We start from the raw sequence: 21373 nt of genomic DNA on the forward strand, positions 1-21373 counted from the left end.
TCCTTCAAATGAGATAAATTCACAGTGAGCAGACCACAAGGTAAAAGACTCTTATTGACGATAGCCCACTTGTTTCCCTGCCAGAGGCTGTGTTGTAACTTGAGTCATTGTCTTTTTTTTTTTTCTTCTTTTTTTTCCTCTTTGACAAAGGGGGAGATATTTATTGAAACTTTGCTAAATTTGTATAACTTTTCTCACTTTATACCACCATGGAGGACACATCCATTGCTCTGTATGGAGCTCTGTGCAAGATCTTGCATTGGTGTAGACAGGATGACCTTAAAAAAAGTAAGGGAACAAAGTAGAAGGCGTGAATTTAATAATCTGAAGTGCAATTGGGACCAAGAAAACAGTTAGGAACATACTGCCGAAATTGGGCAAAATCTCGAAGTGCCTACAAGTTCCCCAAACTCAAGTTCCACTTGTATAAGCACATCTTAAATTTGCTAAGGTATTCTACAGCACTTGAAGAAGGCTTGACCGAAAGCTTTGTGGTCAGATGAAACAAAAGTTCAACTATTTGGCATCAACTTGACCTGCCGTGTTTGTAGAATAAAAAATAAAAATAAAATAAAAAAAAAAGTGTCCACGTGTCCTGGTTTGAGCTTGCACCACAACTTCACTGAAAGACAAAGTTAGCTAACTGGGGTTAGCTGTATTGGGACAATAATAATAAATTTAAAAAAAAAATTCAAAGGAGCAAGTATTGCCTTTCAATGCATTCTTCTTTTCAATACTACCAGTGACACATTAGATAGGAACATGAATGTTTTTAAGCAAGTGTGACTGATAAATACATTTTTCACCTGACTGGAAGTGTGGAGACAAAGTGTGCGAAAGGAGCTGCGACTTCACATTCTTGGGTACAGAACCTCTTAATGAGGGAATAAGAGGAGTCGGGAATGTGGCTTAAAATAATCACCAATATGGATGAGTCCAAAAGTTGTTTTTTTTGTTTTTGTTTTTTTGTAATTGGCAACAAATGTTCATACTTGTTTTTAACTTTTGGTATCATATTTTTTCCTTAGCTGTCTGATGGTGATGATGATGATGATAATGATAAATAATTATAATAATAGTTTGATTACCACTGAGAAAATTGTCACAAAATGTACACCACAACAAAAATATTGTATGAATCAAAACCTTATAGATACAAAAATGTAAGAAAAAAAGATTGCATTTTACATGTGGAAAAAAAATAAGATCTGGATTTATTCTAATTCTTAATTGTGAGAAGCTACCACACTGAGACTAAAACTCTATTAGTGGGGTTACATAAATTAAAAAGCAAGATTGTGCTGTTTTAACTTTCCACATGACTGTAAATAAACAAATGGAAACAGACGAAGAGACTGAACTGTAGTATACGAGCCACTCTTGTCGGTCCCCAAAAGTTGGAAGCATGGAGGGGAGCAGTATCTGAATGTTTACAAGAAATGTTTGAGTTTTTCCACTCTTTTCTCTTCACAGCGAAATGATCCGCTTCATGTGAAGTCCTTGGACACCGCCTCGATGAAATTGGGAGCCGACATGAGGATGGTGAAGGTGCAGATGATGGAGAAGAGCGAAAAGGCCACCAGGCACAAGCGATCCACCACCGCCGCTGCAAACTTCCACTCGCTGCAGATGGCCTGGCCCTCATCCTGCTCTCGGAAGCGCCGGGCGATATACTGCACTTCCTCCAGGATCCGAGACATTTCCGGGAGCTGCTCCAGCAGCAAAGTCCGCGTTTGTTCCGAGTGGATGTCACCCGGGGACGAACCAGCGGGGTGTCTGTCGCCGCCTCCGCCGCACACCAGCGCGCCGGGATCGGCGCTTGGTGGGAAAGAAGGGTTGTCTGTTGCCATGGAATGATATCCCAGGTACAGGTGAATGTTGCCATTAGTGTTAGTTGACTGGGTGGAGGCCTGGCCTGGTATGGTGCTCATCTGAACGCTGTTGGTGCTGGTGTGGTGAGGAGGAGGCTGGTGATACTTGTAGGCCGAGCAAATGCCAGACTGGCCACTTGTTTTTCTTTCCTCTCCAGGCTTCTTCATGCGCAGGAACCAAGCGCACCAGTTGAGAAGAATGACTCGAACCTAGATGCACACAAGAGGGGGTGAGGGGAAAACTAGACTAAGTGCAATTTCTGGAGAAATTGCGTGGGAATGCTGAAAGCACATTGAGAGCTAAATTGTGAAATTATAACTTCCTGGTTACTGGACAATGCGCTTTATCAACTGTGCCACCGAGCAGGATCAGACACGTGGCAATGATGATAAGTTGTATGTATGGAAGTGGGTGTGGAAAGTGATACTTATGCCAATGTCAGACTACGCGATTTTTTTGTCTTACACGACAGTTGCGCTGTCACATTACACGACAAACTCGCTCCGTGTCGTGGACGGGGCGTGTAGTCACACTACACGTCTGAACGCGACAAGACACCAGCCGATCATCGCGTGTTGTCTTGCCAAGAGAGACGCGTCGGCCACTGTTTGTCGGGGAGGAGGGACAAACAAAAAAAACGTGGACAGGAAATGTTTGCGTGAATGGAGCACGCATGGAACAAGTGTGATGTGAGCGCATTGCTTGCGCTCCCTGCTCCTCAATAGTGTTTAAAATGTGATTTAGTAGCCAACACTGTATTTTAATTTATTTAGGCCTATATGCGCCGGGATAGCTGATTTTGTTAATTAATTTGCGGGATGACATCTTGTTTTATTATTTTATCAAACACTGAAATATTATATTGTTTGAGTATTTTTTACTGCTTCATTTATTCATATTTGACTTGTTTTAGTACGGTGCATTGGATAGTAAGCCACTCACTCCGAGGGGGGAAACTTTCAAGTGAGAGCGGGTGACAGTTAAGGCGGCGAGGCCTGGCCCGACTATATGAAAATGTGATCGATCCTCACTAAATATGTGCCCATCTCATATGCCCAAATTTCTGAAATTATTAGAACAACAGTCACAATATATTTTGGTCAGGCACGGATGTGTGTGCGCTCCATGCAGCCGCAGCGCTGCAGCGGGGCGCTTTTTTTTTTTTTTTCCCCTCGAGATGCACCTGTCTGGCCCCATCCCATGAACTATCCAGGGCATAAATAAATAAATAAACACATAAAGGAATAAATAAACAAATGTATACATAAATAAAAAGAGCTATAAAGTGCTGTTCAGTGTGTGATTGACGTTTCGCTCCCTCTCGCTATTGGTCAATGCTATGGAACCAAACGGACGACGTCGTAGGTATGTCACATTATGCGTCAAGACGAACAAAAATTCTACTTTCGTCGTGATGGTCGTGAACCGTCCCGGACAACCGGCGACCAGTCGTTGAACGTGTCACACTACACGGGCGAGGCTACGTCAAGACAACCCAAAATCGTTTACGACATGCCCCGTTTGTCCGCGACACGTCGGTCGGGCTAAAATCGGGCTGTTTTCGTGTAGTCTGACATCGGCATAATAGAAAAAGTTCAATCTCTGTCCCATTGAAAATGAATGGGGAAAAGTTGATATTAAATGTTAAATTGTGCAAATACTATCAATAATGTGGAATCAGACGGTATATACCCCGCGAGGCGTGAATTTTTGAAGCTAGTTGAAATTTGAACAATGTAAATTGGAAGTATTATGTGGGAGTTGTTAGGCGGCAAAAAAGTGTGGAGAATAAAAGTGCTTCAGCATTCACACAATAACACATATTCGGGCCAGATATTGATATCTTTGTGTGTGGTGTGATCAAACAATCTCCACCGACCCATTTAGGCATCGTCCCTCCTTGGGGGTCATGGTGGTGGAACTGGAGAACCAAAACTGTCACCACCACAGATAAGCCCACAATCATCATTGTGCTGGCAAAGTACTGAGCTGAAAAAAAGATTAAATAGAACACAAACATAAGTGAATATATAAAGTTGATATGCAGTACACCATCCACACGTCATTGAATAAATTCTATATACTTCTCTTTTATCCATTGTTATCCAGTCACTTGATAGGGATGTAACTATATCCAAACATCACGATACGATATTATCACGATATGAACGTCACAATATGCTAATTATCACGATATTGTGGGGGGGGGGGGCGATATTTAAAAAAGATCACAATATTGTAAGAAAAAAAAAAAGCTCAACCTAAAAAAAAGCACAATATTGTGCTTTTGTACATAACAGCAATGCATCTAAACCACCTACAATCTCTAATAACAATATTGAGGGACTTACTTGCTAATGCAAGCACACATTGATTGTTTCCCAAGCAAATTAGGTTCCCCTTCATCTGACTGTTAGCATAGATTTTAAACATAGAAGGCCAAAACATCCCTAATGAAAATTAAATTGCACTAATGAACTAGACACTAGAGGGTGCTAGAACTGCACAAATGGAAATCAACCTGACTTGTTCCTTTTAAATATTGTGAGCAAGACGACGACGATATTGTGGCAGTTTTAATATCCCAATTTTGCCCTAATCATTACATCCCTATCACTTGGTTGCCCCCCCCCCCCCCCAAAAAAAAAAAACAAAAAACAAAAAACATTTTCGGGCCAAAATAAAAATAGCAGTTTTGTAAAAGCTTGTCAGAGTGAAGACTGTGGAGCATTTCATTTAGCTTCAAAGCGATCAGTTCAGCTGTGCAGTTCAGTGTGATGCATTAAGAAGCAGGGAGAGTGATTATGGATTTTTTTCCAGCAAGCAACAAAATGATGCAGAACATCTGTTGTTTCCTCTAATCTCATGATTGATATTGCTTGACATATAAGTGAATAGTTTCAATCATTCTAAAATGTCCAATGGAGCTCCTTTGTGAAGGTCAAAATTTTCTGGACATTAAAGACAATTCCCAACAGTTGTAAAGTGTTAAACTGTTAAACTACTGTTGTGAATGTAAATAACCAAAACTATAACTATCCATCCCTGCATTCAAGCATGACTGTGGAGGTTTTGGGTTGCAAAATGTTACAGAGTGACTTCATTGCATTTTGAGGGGTCAACAAATGAAACCATTACAATTGTGAATGAAGACCACCTAAAAACACGAAAGCCCCCAAACATACTGCCACAGCATCAAAAGAGTGACCAGCAGTAAGCAAAGGTCACGGAGTGGCCTTGTCAGTCTCCAGAACGTCTGTGCAGGACAGGTAGCTCGTTTCTCAGCGGCACCCAAGAAACTTGAAGGATTTTCGAGCTTCTGTGAAGACTCCAACAGCCCACCTTCGCTCTGTGCAAACCTGAAGACTAATTACAAGGTTTTCTCACCAAATGAAAATGCATGATTTGCTTGGTGATCAAATACCATACTTATTTCATTCAATGAAATGCACATTTTTTTAACTTTATGTGCATTTCTTTCCTGATTTTCTGTCTCTGTCCAGAATAGACAACCATTAACTCATTCCCTCCCAGCCATTTTCACAGAAGCAGTCCCGTTCGCTCCCGGCTGTCTTACTGGATTTTGACTGATTTTGCAAGTCCCACAGAATATTGTGTTCTATTGCTATAAAAACATGTAACCTATCAAAAGAAAGCTTAAAGTCTCTTCTTTCATCAGTAAAAAAAAAAAAAGTATGTTTCTATCTGTTTCCGTTTTGCAGCAATTAGCATTAGAAGAGGGCTAAGTTTCATCAGTTTTCACAAATCTCTTTAAAATTGTAATTGAGCTTTTTTTCTACATGGCCCTGGTTGATCTCCTTCGCTCTGCTGCCACCTGCTGGCCGTTTTTGTACTAACTACCATTTCTGCAACCGTTCTTTGCAGTTGAGAGGCTGCATCAAAGCCTTCTGTATGCTTTAGCATAAAAAAAACAAAAACAAAAAAAAACTTATAAATACGTCTTTGGGACACTTAGAACATGAAAAAAAAACATATTTATACATTATTGGGAGTAAATTAGTTACAATTACAGCATTAGGGCTCTATTTTCATGCCCAGCGGAATTGTAGCGCAACGAGCTATCGAACTCTATGTGGAAGAGACCTAGACAAAGTTTTGGTATTTTTGCAGTTTTGTGCATTTAAAAATGCCGTCGTGGGCGTGGACACAGCCGACTTGATTCCCTGCAAATCAAAGTGGCTTCTGTCCTTCCTTTTCAAATTCCTTGACATGGCGGAAAAAGAGATTGATGACACAAAGACAAAGGAACTTTCTAAGGAACCTCCATGACGGATGATGTAGTTGGCTAGGGAGATCACAGATCTGTGAAATATGCCCATCGTGACTTCCCCGCCAGCCTAGCTTGCTCATAGTGATGCCATGGCAAGTGGCTGATTTAAAAAATGTATCATAAAGATAATAATAATCTATTCAACATATATACACGTTTTCGGAAGGTTTGATGCATGTTTGTTGTCCCGTTTACTGTATGAAAAGACATCCACCAAACGTCAAACTGACTAAAATCACAATAGAATACCTGCGGCGCAACTTCAAGTGTGTTCCAAAAAGCGTAAAGTTCAGATGACAAATTGTCAACCAATTCGAGATCAACCAAATTCGAAAACAGGGAAAACACCTACAAATCAAGATGTGGCAGTTTTTGCGCTCAAACGTGGCTGTACTGTCTATGAATATAGAGCTTTTTTTTTCCCCCGCAGTCAGTAAGTGGAAGTGATCATTTTGCAAATTCCGTAATCCAAGAACAATTTCCCCCAATATATATTGTGAGTATGCTTTACGAATCTAGCCTACATTAGCACAAATATCATGACCAATTTTCCACTGGGGTAGTTGCTTTTGCGACAACATTGTTGTAATAGCTAATTTGCCTGACATCTTTCCTCTCGTGAATTTGTTGTGGCTTCATAAACAATTTAAATCACCACAGATGTTACTTTCAGTTGTCATAAATGATTCCACAGTGACAAGCCTACAGCAAATGTTCTGGGACATTTTAGCAGCGACAACATACTGTCGTTGTAAATATGACATGACACAAACTCTCTTGAGGGGAGATTAAACATTTAGCATCTACAGTAGTTCATATTGTTGAAACAAATGTGAAAAAATGAAACATTTCCTAAACAGAAATGATGGTTTTAGTAGGTTGGGGACATTGAAAATTGGAGAGGGTAAAAGTGGTTAAAATATTTTTTAAAATAATTTTTTAGTACGGCATATTGTCTTGCTAAAGATATTATTGGACCAGGGATGACCAAGTTTGGTCCTCGAGAGCCCCTATCCAGCCTGTTTTCCATGTTTCTCTCCACTAACACACCTGATTCATGATCGGGATCGTTATCAGGCTTCTGCAGAGCTTGCTGATTAGCTGATCATTAGATTCAGCTGCGCTGAAGGAGGGAGACATGGGAAACAGGCTGGATAGGGGCTCTCGAGGACCAAACTTGGCCACCCCTGTATTAGGCAAACACAACTTACCAATCAGAGGAACAGAGTCTGATGTAGCTGGCATTATCTCTGCCACCAGTAACATGAACACGGTTAGAGACAGCAGCACAGTGATGCCTGGAAAAGACGAGATAATGTACAATCTCACTGTCGTCCTAATAATTGAGAATTTTCAAAATGAAAGACCAGAATTGTGGATTTATTTTGGAGTAGTTGCCCACAAGAGAATTCTCAAGTGGCATCTTTAAAACAATCAGAATTTTCATATGTTTATTGACACTTGATCTTTTATTACTCTGCTGATTCAAATAATTAAGAAGAAATGTAACATTGCCATACTGTCAGCATCAGCATATACTAGTGGTGTGCAGTCAGGGTCAGCAAGGCCTTTTCTGCTGGTCTAAACACGCAACAATAATCAGGAGCATTGGCCTACATTAACTCTTTGACTGCCAAAAACGTTTAATGACATATTCTAAAATCCTAATGAATGCCGCCAAAATTGTTAATTTACGTTTTTGTTTTTTCTCAATGGGCAGCGCAATGTCTTGTGCAGCGCTGCTTTGTCACTAAACAAACAATATTAGTAAAATAAATAAATAAATGAATGAATAAATAAATAAACAAACAATATTAGTGTCAAAGTCACTGTTTTGCAAAAAAAAAATATCTGTTCACATAACGCTTGTTTTTCTCTTAATATTTTTGTATTTTCGCTTATGTCACTCAAATGACCTAATTTCAAATGGTGATTACTAAAGAACGGAATAAGGTCGAAACATACTTTTTTTTTTCTCTCATGAAAGAATGGAATCCAATCTTTCATATGGTATCCTATCCACCATATTTATATCGTCATACCGCACAATATTCTGTTTGCTTTGAAAGATGAGTGAAAATGCTCCAAATCGGCTGGCACCGTTGTTTTATTATTATTTTTTTATAACGTTTGGCAGTCAAGAGGTTAATGACACAGATTCTAATACAGTATGTGGTCCATGAATTTGATTTTTTTTTAAATTCCCAACAGTCTATTTTCTTTTCTTTTCTGCTTTTAGTACTGTATGTTGATGTTGGATTTTATTTTTTTTATTTTTTTATTTATTTATTTTTTGGTGGTGCATGTTGGACATTTACAACTCTCAGCGAGAAGCTATTTGGCGTCTCAGAGAACCGCTTGGAATTGGGATACATATTGAATCGTCTTTCATTGGCGAGATATCTTTGAAGAAAATGCCATATTTACAGTGCTGACAAGTTCAATTTCAATCTGGGGGAAAAAAAAAACAAAACAAGTGTGACGGGGCCAAATCTGGTGAATAGGGAGGGTGAGGACCCGGTATCCACAGTCAGCTGCAGTCCTCACTGGAACCAACATACCATACTGACAATGGGAACAAAGTTCTTCTTCTTCCCTTTTTTTTTTGGTGCATTTTTTTTCAATTAACTATTAAAAAAAAAAAAACAACAACAAGAAACCTCATGATGAAGTACACATGATTACATTATTCGTAGCCTTCACCAAAAAGCTCAAAATTGAGCTCAGATGCGTCTTGTTTCCACTTAACCTTGAGAGGTTCCTATAACTTAATTAATTGGAGTCAATTTATTTTCTGGAGATAACCATCATATTTATGTATGTATTTATGTATTTATTTATTTATTTATTTTTGAAAAATGCTTATTGATGGTTTAACCCCATTTTTTCAAGAATGTTTTTCCGTCCATGCATTTACAATGGGCATCAAATCTACATGGATTTTTGCTGTTAGCATGCTGGCCCTGCCCCCCATGAATAGCGGGCGTCCACTGTCTGGTTCACTTTTGAGGAATAAAACATCTGCCTCATTTTTTTTGACCAACAACTGGCCTACTGTGCTACCGTATTTGAACATTGGCCACAATGGTGGTACTTGGCGAGACAATTATTTCTTTTTCGGCGGTAAATGTTTGAGAACAATTACATTACTTGTAAAAGATAAAAAAAAAAAAAAAAAAAATTGGTTAGCAACGACCCCATATTATGATGGACTACAATCACAATGATAACGAAGCATGCATCCGTCAAGTTTTGTGTTACCCAGTGAGATCTTCTCTCCGGAGTCTGCAGGAAGCAGGAAGACGAGCAGGGCCAGACCAGAGATGAGCACACAGGGGATGAGCAGGTTGAGACCGTAGTAAAGTGTCCTACGGCGCATGGTGACAGTGAATGTCACATCAGGGTACGGTTCTTTGCAGCAGTCGTAGTAGAGCTCGTTCCGCTTGGCTGGGACACCTACAAATTCATCACAAGTAAAGAGATACACACCAATTTTTATTTTTATTTTTTTCTCCATACATTAAACAAATAAATAAAATCTCTTTCAATAAAATCTCTGCCAGTTTGACATTTTTAAATGATCACTACCACTATCACGGCTCAAGTCACGTCATATTGATTACTAAAGCAGCCAAGAAGGAAGACTCCAGCAATAAAACAGAGGCAGTTCCTTCATCTCATTCCTTTGACAGCATCATGATACTCTGAATCTGATCAGCATCATAAGTGGGCAGAGTTATGCAAAGTGACAATGCTATAATAACAAATGTAGTAACAATGTGAAAAATGATGTCTAGTGTCAATGCTACAAGGAGGCATATGAAAGAAGGGTGCAAAATGATGGCAACGTGTCATGTGAATAATGAGTCCATTACTTCAAACATGAGTGGCGAGGAGAAAGAGGCTGATGGCTTTGGTGTGCCGAGAAATATTGTGCCCAGGGTGGGATGACCCCGCCCACTTCTTAGTACTTGCTTGAGCCCTAAAAATTGGATCCCCACTATTTTTTTCTGTAGTGTTATTAAATGTAAAATGCAGTCTCAAGGACTCCTGTTGGAGGCCGTGCTCCCTTTAACTGAACTTGACCACCTTCATTTTTTTATGCCTTCTGCAATCTATTAATAACCCATAATCCATTTTGCCTCAAAATCCCATATTCACTAAGTAGACCGTGCTGATCATAATAATGGAAGGCCAGCATAATCATCTTTGCCACACTAATCTGTCTAATACATCAGCCCAAAATGCAACTCAATATCACCTTCGGGTGGTGAATGTCACAAAGGTGTGCGCGTGTGCATGCTCAACCTCTAATTTCCGTGGAATGCGTTGTGTAACAGTCGGCCTTGGACCACTGATCGCAATGTCAGATAGAATAGGAGGACTGCATATAAAATTATTATCATTTAGATCTGCATCAAGGCCAATTATCTGTTAATACTCAGCTTTGTTGAAACTGCACATTAAAAAAATATATATAACTGTAGTTCAGTAATTCAGCACTCTCTTCATTTAATTTTGCCTTTGATTCTCTATGGCTAGTTTAAAAAAAATAAATCAAATAATCAATATCGAATTGATTTTCCTTTTTGAGTGTGATATCGATTCATAAAACCATGAATCCATTATTTTCATATCTCTATTTCCCATAAATTCATAAGAAATGTTTTTGTTTCTTACTATTTTCTTGAAATGTACTGTTCACACGAATTTATTAAAGGTATTTTCTTACATTTATGAAAGACTTGACTTATCACGCTTTGAGACAATCCAGAATATTTTAATTTAGATTTACTATTATTGAATTACAATTATGAAATATTTGCATTTCATCCTCAATGTTTGTATAACACTTAAAGCGATTATAGCGCCTTACTTTCATTAATAAACAAAATCATTTAACCGGTTTCAGTCTCCGCAAAATTTAATTTAAAATTGAATGTTTGTGGAGTTTTTATCATATTTACGAAGAGTTGATGTTCCATAATTAATCAATATTGGCTTGAATTGAAATAAATTGAATCAAATTGGGAAAAATCAAATCGAACTGAACTCTTGTGAATCAGAATCGAATTGATTGAGGAAATTAGAATCGATGCCCTTCTCAGATAAACATTGTGCTTCACTGACAACAACAAAATGTGAACCTGTTGTCAGTAAAGATGTAAAGAATAGGTTCATTGCAGCCATTAACATGGTAAGTACATCTTCAGTTTTGTAAATTGTTTTTTTTTAGGTAGCAAATGTATACTATGTCATCATTTCATCATTTTCACTTCTTTATGGCTCGAGGTGACTGTCGGGTCCCATTCAATTGTACCACTTTCGCACGTCAGGCCTCTCAGTTTGGGAGGGGCTGTCACATCTGGAATAAAATCCCTCATAAGAGAATCACCCACTTATCATACTTTTAAAGCTCATCTGAAAAACTGGCTCAAATCCAAACAACCCTGGATCCTCGGGAGATGCATCTTTTAAAGTGACGGCAACTCGTCTTGGATATGATCTTCCTCTCTCCCTGTGCTGCCTGGAGTTTGGTAAAACACAACTCAAGACTTTATTTTTTTAAGCTGGCCTATCATTATTAATAGACTTTTGTTTCTTTCTCTTTTGTAAAGCACTTGGTGACATTTGTCTGTGAAAAAGCGGCTATATAAATAAAGTTCACTTACTGTTCTCATTAGTTGTTCAGACCTCATGTCACATGATACATATACGTATGTATCCGCACCATGATTATTCGAACTACTGCACATTTTCACTGCATTGCATTGTCCAGCAATGCATGTCTACATGTGTATATGCATATATGCTCATCATGTAATCTATCACTTAAGATGAGTTCAATAAAATGAACAAAATACTAAAGCTCTCAATTGCATATAATAGGTATTGAATGGATCCTGGATTGGCTGGCAACCAGTTCAGGGTGTACCCCACCTACTGCCTGAAGCCAGCTGGGATAGGCTCCAGCACCCCCCGCGACCCTCGTGAGGAAAAGCGGTTAAGAAGATGAATGGATGAAAGAATGAATGAACTATTATTTTTATTTAAATTATCCTTTATTCATTTTTTTTTTACTTATATTTTATGTTTCTTGTCAAGTGACTACAAATGTAAATTAGCTGTATGCTAACTTCAGTGCATTTACGCAAGTATTGGACCAGTGTTGTTCATCAGTGTCCATTGTCTCTTATAAATAAACAATAACAATGAAATGGGAAAAATGAAACATGATGCAAAAGGATATCACAAGCAAATATTTTTTTTTACAAAACTGTAAAAACTGATTAAAAAAAATATGCAATTCAGATAGAGTAACAATGTAATTGAGTACTTGAATATCTGCTTGCAAATAGCTTGAATTGACTCCACCTCCAAAGTTACAACATCAGTTTGATAGTAAAATTATATATACGGTATTTATTTATAAAAAATTAACTGGAACTGTTACCCACAACAAAACGAGTGACAATAAAACGGATGTTCAACGTTCAATAGTGAGAACTAATCAACCAGGCTTAGCCTATTTGAGCATCATTAGTTCCAAACTGTAAAAAAAAAAAAAAAAAAAAAATAAATAAAAAAAAAGCATAAACCATGCAAGTCTGTGTATGCATGTAAGATTCCAAAAGCTCTTTTGATGAATGTGCTTGAACTTGATTACATTTGTACAAACATTATAGAGATTAAATTAGAAATATTTGCGGTGTTTCCATCTCATTTATTCAAATCTACATGTCTTGAGAGAAATAACCTTTAATGGCCGTCTATTAATATGATGGATTGAAGGTCTGCTTGCGTGGGTGTTCACGCGCGTGTGTGTGGTGTGTGCGGTGATGGTGCTGCTGTTTTCAGAGGCACCGGGGCAGTGTGTGGTCTTGGCAAGCTTGATGTCTGACTGTGCCTGAATTAATTGAACCATCACTGGGCCAGCTGTCACCACACACATCCATGGCCGCCCATTCATTCCTACAACCAGATGTGGACGCTTGCTTTGTGCGTATAAAATGTGCTGTATGAGTTCGACAAGAAATGTTCCTTTGCTTAATATTAATATTACACGCAGTGTACAGTGCTACCAATTGCATTTAAAATTTGACTGAGTCTTGGTGTTGCATGACAACTTGAAAAATAAATGAATGGATGACTACAATATTGCTTAAATACATCACAACATATTCAGGATTAGAACATATTTTATTATTGTTATTTACTAGTAGAAATGTATGGCATACTGTAGTATTTTGTAACCTTCATTGAGCCAAGCAAGGCACATATTGTTTTACATGCGATAAATGTCACGGCACACCACAAAAGAAAAAAAAAACCATAACAAAATGTAACTAGAGTATAATGAAATAATGATGGTTTCATCTCAATTTATTTCAAATCCCGTCCTCTTTAATTGAACATGAAACTATTCAGCGGTATTTATGGCAACAGGTGGATACACAGATGGTATTGACTGATAAACAAAGTTAAGTTTCTAATTTAAAAAAAAAAAGAAGAAAGTTTTTTAGGACCAATTTAGTGAAAGTGAGAGAATTTGAAAATGTATTGGCTGTGTGTTTCTCTTTGTTGGATGTCAAATTTATATCTAGAAATGATGATTTGCAAAGGTGACTTGATATGCTGTAACTCATTCACTCCCAGCCATTTTCATTGAAGCAACCCCCTTCACTTCCGGCTGTTTTACTGGATTTTGACTGATTTTGAAACGTCCACAGAATATTGTGTTCTATTGCTTTTAAAAAAAAAAAAAACAAGAAACAAAAAACATGGAACTTACCAAAAGAAAGTTTGGAGTCTCTTCTTTCATCAGAAAAAAACAATTCTTTTTTGTGTCTGTTTCACTTTTGCAGAAATTAGCATTACAATATAGATATGTTTCATCAATATTCACATTCCTGGTAAAAACATTGATAAAAAGAGCTTGTTGCAACATGACCCTGGATTGGAGGATCTCTTATATTCTGCTGCCACCTGTTGGTCTGTTTTTGTAATAACTACCATTGCTTTAAGCCAACTCATCATGTCAGGAGCTGCATCAAAGCCTTCTGTATTATCTTGCATACCAAAAACCATGTACCGGTAAATACATTTTTGGGAGTGAAGGACAAAGTATTTAAAAAAAAAACGTGGTAACACATTTTTGGGTTTGAATGAGTCTCTTTCCACGAGATTATGCTGTGAAAAAATGAGCACAAGGAACAACCTCTGGTGCTCCTATGTTATGTGCACCCCTAACTAGAACTGAACTGAAGTTGGCTGCAGTGAAGCCCAAAATCTTTTGGAGTCCAAATTTGTGTTCATCTGTTTGTTAGTCCGTTTGCAGCTTTATTAGACTGCTACATTGGAATGTACTGACTCGATTAAGAACTGCAAACAAAACAAAACAACTTTTTTTTTTGTATCATCTTACCAACAAGATCCCACTCGCCATTGGGTATGTAGTTGGAGATGTCCACATCCATCATCTGGAGGTCTAGCAGCCAGCCGTTGTGCGTCCACGAGCCAAATTTTAGGTCACACTTCTGCACATCGAATGGGAACCAGCGCACATCGATGTAGCAGGTGCTCTTTAAGATGCCTGCATAGAGGTTTCTTGTTTACTAACATGTGTATAATTGCATTTGCATAATTAGGCCATGAATGGGGCGAGTGCTTCATTGTCTCACCTGGTGGGATGTACTGGCAGGAACCTGTAGCGTTGACCAGTACATTTGTATGGAAAGTTGCATCAAACCTCTCATCAGCACTACAAAGTCGATAGATGGAATATACTTGTAAAACCAGCAGTGAACAATTCACATTTATGCACAGAGAATCAGGTTAGGATGAAAATGCAAGTGAAGAAGCAATTAAGGGCATTTTTGTATCATATAACGTGGGCTTAATTTTACTGATGAGCGTTGACATTGTTCGTTGTTTGCTTCAATTAAAAAAACAAACTTCATTGTTTGGAAAAATGCTACTTGGAAATATTGGCATTTAGCAAAATTTTTACATTGTTCACCAAACCAAAAGTCATTATGTCATTATGGAGTGAAATTTAGAAATGTGAAAATCTTGGGCAAAATATTATCAGTGATAATTTTGTCACGAAAAATGTTCCTCATATTTTTTGTCACGAAAATGTTTTTTTGTTCAGACGAAAATGAAACAAAAACAAAAACAGAAGCCATTCATTGAGACGATGACAATAACTAAATTAACTGACAATTTAGTTAAGGACGAAAAAAAAAAAAAACAGTAACGAAAATTCACAAAATCCAAATCAGAAGAACGAATCGAGGGTGGGAGAAAAGATCCACTCAGAAACTGTTCACTCCACTTTATTTAACTCATTCACTGCCAATCCAATTAAAACGACATTTGACGTCTATAGTCGTCAATGGCAGCGAATGAGTTAATGTTCAAAACATGTTTACATTCAGCTGTAAAATTAATCTCAGGCAATTGTGCTTTTTTTTTTTTTTTAATTTAGGTGAAAACTAAGTTTTAAGATGGCATATTATTGTCTGTTTAATATGTTTCATTGAAACAAAGTTTAAGACACCATTGTGTTAAATGTGTCTTGCGTGTCAAACTGCAGTTACAAATGTGTATAACTTTCTGTATAAAAGTTGAAAATTATGATGAAGGAAAACATAAACTAAAATTGCTCTTTATTTTCGTCAACTGAAATTGGAGTAAAACTAAAATAGCCTACAATCCGATGACTAAATTATGACTAAAACTTGAATTTTAGTCAAAAGACTATAACTAAAACTAAATTAAAATTTCTTGTCAAATTAGCACTGATTATTATAAATATTTAACATTGACTAATTAGCATTTCTCCATTGCCGATAAGCCATCCCACTTCACAGGTGTGGCATATCAAGATGCTGATTAGACAGAATGATTATTGCACAGGTGTGCTTTAGGCCTAGTACCTTTGTGAGTTAAGTTTTTCCACGTACCACTGTTGAAAAAAAATAAATAAAAAATCTTCCGCTGTTTTTGCTGTTAAGATGGATTTTGAAAGTTACATTTCTTTTGTTTGCTCTTCTGAATGCAGCTATAGCTTGTTCAATGATTGATATCATCCCTTTTCGAAAGCTAAAAACTGTTCGTTATCACTCATGCACACGTGCCGGGAATTGTGCCGAAAGTAAAATTCTCATCAATCTGGAACCATTCGTCCACCTAGCATGTTGTCCTCCGCCTTTCATAATAGTGATGTTTTAATGCTTCCATCTGACAGTCTAAGTGGGCGGAATACGAGTGATGCATCCAAATTAACACACCTTCCTTTGACAAATGATGGCAAACGATGCATTCAGCGACAATAACACAAATAGTTTGTTTGCATTAAGTTCAAGAGGAGCGCCTTCAACCTTCAAAACATTGAAATATCGTTGTGAAAAGTTTCTCCATTTACAGTAGACCAACTGTCAATGTCAAATATTCCGACATTACATTAACATTTTTTTTTAGCTAAATGTGTCCTGATGTGACTCATAGAAACATACTGTACACCTCATTGTATATCTGTATCCATACTTTACCCTGAAAGAGCCTGAAAAAGATGCTTTCCAAATTACATTTTGAATGTCAATCACAGAATATTAGTGCAACCCAATTTCTCAAAACAGATGAGTGCAGACAAGGATAAGGTGAAAAGTCACTTAATAGAGCATTACACATTAAATTGTATGAAAATGTCATTACGGTCATATGGCCTTATTTTTGTGCCCAGTGCAAAGAGCGGGCTAACTTTGCGCATGGGTGGGGTTTTCTTTCTTTTGATATTTGATATTTTTGTCAACACGTGCAGGTAGAAATGAGATCGTGCTCCATTATGGTAATGAAGACAGCTGGCTTCCGACCAATAGAAGCTGCTCCCCTCATTCCCTTTGAATTCAGCGCAAGGGAGGCGGACGGTAGGGATGTGCAATATCATATCCGATTCCCGGTGTATTTTTCTGGGTTATGAATGTTTGAAATATCGCAAAATTATTGGGATGTGATGACGAAATCATCACATCATGGCCATTTGGACGTACTTGCCTGGTTTGCTACTGCACAACAACGTTGGAGAGCGTGAGCTGCCAGTTCTGCCACGTGTTCGGACTCAAGAGGATTTTCACCCACATTCACACCGACGGACAACTTGAAGTCTCCATTAACATGTAGCAGTAGCCTATATTAAATATCTGAAGTGTTGTATAATAGTTTACAGACAACACAGTGCTTTTGGTTAGATGTTAGTTACTCCTTTAAATGACACTGAAAATGTAAATGTGACTCCAAAGTTTAAAATGTGCTGAATGTGCTACTATATCTCCATCCAACAGCTCAATGAGATGAATTCAACTCAATAGTTGTTCCTTTATAAACTTATACTTACTTTATAGTAATGTAAAATAATGTCAAACTAAAAACGATCATATTTAGTGTTTTAAATGTAACATGTCATGAGTGGATGAGTGGTTAGCACGTCCACCTCCCAGTTCTGAGGACTCGGGTTCAAGTCCAGGCTCCGGCCTTCCTGGGTGGAGTTTGCATGTTCCCTGCATGCCTGCGTGGGTCTTTTCCGGGTACTCCGGTCTCCTCCCACATTCCAATGACATGCATGGCAGGTTAATTGGGCGCTCCGAATTGTCCCTAGGTGTGATTGTGATTGTGAGTGTGGATGGTTGTTCGTCTCAGTGTGCCCTGCGATTGGCTGGCAACCAGTTCAGGGTGTACCCCGCCTACTGCCCAAAGCCAACTAAGATAGGCTCCACCACCCCCCGTGACCCTTGTGAGGAATAAGTGGACAAGAAAATGGATGGATGGATGGATGGATGGAATACCAACCTGTTGTAGAGCAGAATATCTGGGACCCATATCAAATTGGAAGGGAATCGCAGGTTTTGAATACCAGGGTAGCTCTCTGCATCCCATGTAAGGTATATGTCTGTCCACTGCTGGAGGGAACGGAGACAAGCAGAATGATTGTAAGACAAAGAAATTCCCAAGTAAGAGGAGTGTAGTCAGTAACAGATATGCACGTATTATAGAATATGTCATGGAAATTATGTTTTTTTTTTTTTTTTTTTTTTTTTTTAACCTATTAGAGACGTAAACAATGCAATGTAAACATGCAATGATGTTCTTGCCTACCAGCCTAAACCAAGGATGCATCTGTTGATGACTCGTGCAGACTTGGTGGGGAAAACATCCCAAGTTGAAATCCGTCCTGCTATCAAAACGGCTAATACAACAGTGTGTAGAGAACTCATATTTGAACTTTGTTTCCCTATCTACCCCCCACCCACCATTTATCATCTTATTGAAATAATAGTAGAGTTTGAGAAACCAAATTGCTCAATGAGATTTTATTTTATTTTATTTTATTTTAGGGGTGTCATAATTAGGGAATTAATTTTGAGTTAATTTAAAGTTTCTTTAAGGCCACTCAATTTTTTATTTTTTATTTATTTTTATTTTTTTAAACAGGGGATTAATGACCACTCCTTACTTGGAAAGCCTGGACTGGGGGAATTCCAGCCACAACGCAGCTGACACATCCACGTCAAAATTTATCAGCAATGAATTTAATGTATAGGGTCAAGTTGTATTTTACAATTTAAAAAATGGGCATAATTTCACAAGTTACTTCATTTTAAAAATCAGACAGGTCTTAATATGAAAAGAAATATGCATTAAGCTGTCACCAACATCTTACAAATCCAATAATGCCATCTAGTGGCAGAAAAATAACCTCAACACAAATCATGATCACACTCATTTATTTAAGGCACATCTTTTTTTAATTTTAACTCAATTTTAAGAATTATTTTGAAATTACTGTATCAATGACTAAAAGTGCAATCATATTGCTATTAGTTTAACATTTTCCCACTTTGCTAACAAGTAATATTTGATTCTACATTTAGAACAGATATCAAATTTGCGATAAATCGTGAGTTAACTATTGAAGTCATGTGATTAATTACGATTAAAAAATGAAATCACTTGACAGCCCTATTTTATTTCTATAGTGGCATTTCATAAAAGAAGTTATCAAACATAAACACCTTTGTCATTTGTTAGCATTTGCTCAATCTACTCTAATTTCAATCCATCATTTACACGTCAGACGTTCATTGCCTGATGAACCCGTAATCCAAAAATTTTCAAAGGTGCAGATGTCGTCTGTTCGTGAGCTATGGCTTGTAGTTCTCACGTCTCCTGCAGATCTACAAAACCCCTCCTAGACATTACTCGTGCTTGGATGCCGTGTTAAGGGGGTGGCTTCCCGAATAACTGAATCATTCATAACATGCGAGTCAGTCAGCAGCTGACTCAGACTGTAGACTGTGACATTTTTAATGTGCTAGTCTAATGGGGTGTGGTGATAACAAGGATGTTGCACCTGCCTGACTAGTCTGATGACACATTAACAATGAACAAAATTTAAGAAGTCCCTTGAAAAGACCTTTGTCGAATATGTGCATGAAATTAGAGAGTCAGTGCAAGTGCATTTTTGTATTAAATTCTGAGGCGTTCAAGCTCTTGGTTTATGTCACCATCGTGTCACTCCACTCCTACAATTTTACAGATTCTGCCTCTGCATATGTTCCTACCATATGATTTGTTTGCATAATAATGCAACACACAAGGAAGTGTTCAACATGTGGCAATACATGTTTTCAAACTGAATTTGTAATTCTACATTCTCCTTTGATACTGTGCTAGCAATACAATTTTCACTTGTCAAATTTAATAGGAGACATTCAACAAGACCAAACCCAAGAATTTATTTGTAACATCCACTATAATCTTATGTCTAAAATGTTTATTTTAATTTGTCAGTCTGTCACAGGAAATGTTGGTGAGTGACGGAGTTGGATATATTTTTAAAAGTCATGTTGCAAAAAAACAAATGGTTGACGTTCGCTCCTATAAATCAGATGCCTTCAAACAAATTCTGACATGAATGCTTTTCAGACAGAGCAAATACGAATGGCAGAACTTTCCCAAAATATACAAAATGACAGTTAATGTGCAGTGATCACACAAAAGTAGTCAAAGAGGAGACATACCAGCTGAAGCCACGCATTTGTGATCAAAACTTGGTTCTTCTCATCCTGGAAGTGAGAGATGGAGCATCAGATAACTGTAAGATGATGTTTGTACAGACAAAGAAAAAATATTCTGCACAGTGAGATCAAATGAAAAAAAAAAACACTTCATATCTGACTAACAGGACATGAGATTTAGACGGGCAACCTGCAGTTCATGACTCAGCATTGCTGTGCTCAATGAATGACAACGGCGGATTCTTTTTTAGCACCATGATTTACTGTAAATAGGACCTGTTTTGAACAATTATTGCAGGGGGGATTATGATGAAAACTGCTCAAATAAAAAGTCAAATAAAACAGGACATTTTCAGACTTGGAAATTTTGGTAGCCGATGATGGATTATGCCTTTGCAATAAATGACTTCAATGCAGTCTATGTTATGTCGGGATGAGCGGTACAATTGGGATGAAACGTAAAGACTGTAAATGTATAGATTTGTATGTATATGTTAATGTATAGAATTGTCGTGATAGTCGCACAGAACTACGTTGTTAAATTTAACTTTTTGACTTTGCCCTTGGTCTGTATTTTGTTAGCTGTTGGAATAGCAACAGAGTTCAATTACTTGATGGGGAATAATTATTTTGTATTGTATAGAATTAATTGAAGAACATAGCGTGCACTACCTGAACTGCAGTTGCACCCTCAATAGTTCAGGCTTGAAGATTAATAAAATTATAGTCAAAATTAGTTCAGTACTAATCAATACTCATTCAGTTTCAAAAAGGTTGGTGACTCCTGGTCTACACACTGGCATGAAAGATTTAGACAGAGATTCTCTTATTCTTCAATTAAATTATTTGCTTCGACACTAATTGAAAGTGAATAAAGTGAGTTTTTCAAGGGCTAGACAATCCAAGTTAGCACACTGGCTACCGGGTCATCGTTATCATTATATTGTATCTGCATTTCTTCTAGTACGCTTACATTTGTGTAGTGATGGCAAAATGAAGCCCCGTAAAGCAATGAAGCCCTGCAGTGAAAAGCGTCACACACACGTAGGGGCTTCAAGATGATTCATTTCCTCGACTACGCCATCATGTGGACAGAAAATGTATAACATGCTTGGTGCATGCAATAAAATGG

At 37.7% G+C, this 21373-nt stretch overlaps 1 protein-coding gene across 3 annotated transcripts in view; it reads right to left on the reverse strand.

The window, feature by feature from the left end:
* The window catches only part of chrna8 (cholinergic receptor, nicotinic, alpha 8), a 34353-nt gene continuing 12980 nt past the window's right edge, over window positions 1–21373 (reverse strand). The window contains exons 3-10 of one of the 3 annotated variants that reach the window (XM_077524297.1): window positions 20245–20289; window positions 18014–18120; window positions 14845–14924; window positions 14589–14756; window positions 9425–9619; window positions 7375–7461; window positions 3752–3861; window positions 1–2081 (exon numbers count right to left, since the gene is read on the reverse strand). In XM_077524297.1, coding sequence (XP_077380423.1) covers window positions 1488–2081; window positions 3752–3861; window positions 7375–7461; window positions 9425–9619; window positions 14589–14756; window positions 14845–14924; window positions 18014–18120; window positions 20245–20289 — 1386 coding nt within the window. In that variant the 3' untranslated portion in view covers window positions 1–1487. Of the gene's footprint in view, window positions 2082–3751; window positions 3862–7374; window positions 7462–9424; window positions 9620–14588; window positions 14757–14844; window positions 14925–18013; window positions 18124–20244; window positions 20290–21373 lie in introns of all 3 variants that reach the window. The other 2 variants (XM_077524298.1, XM_077524295.1) reach the window with 2 other exon arrangements.

The sequence above is a fragment of the Festucalex cinctus genome, chromosome 6, assembly GCF_051991245.1.
Source record: "Festucalex cinctus isolate MCC-2025b chromosome 6, RoL_Fcin_1.0, whole genome shotgun sequence".
In the NCBI taxonomy this organism is placed as follows: Eukaryota; Metazoa; Chordata; class Actinopteri; order Syngnathiformes; family Syngnathidae; genus Festucalex; species Festucalex cinctus.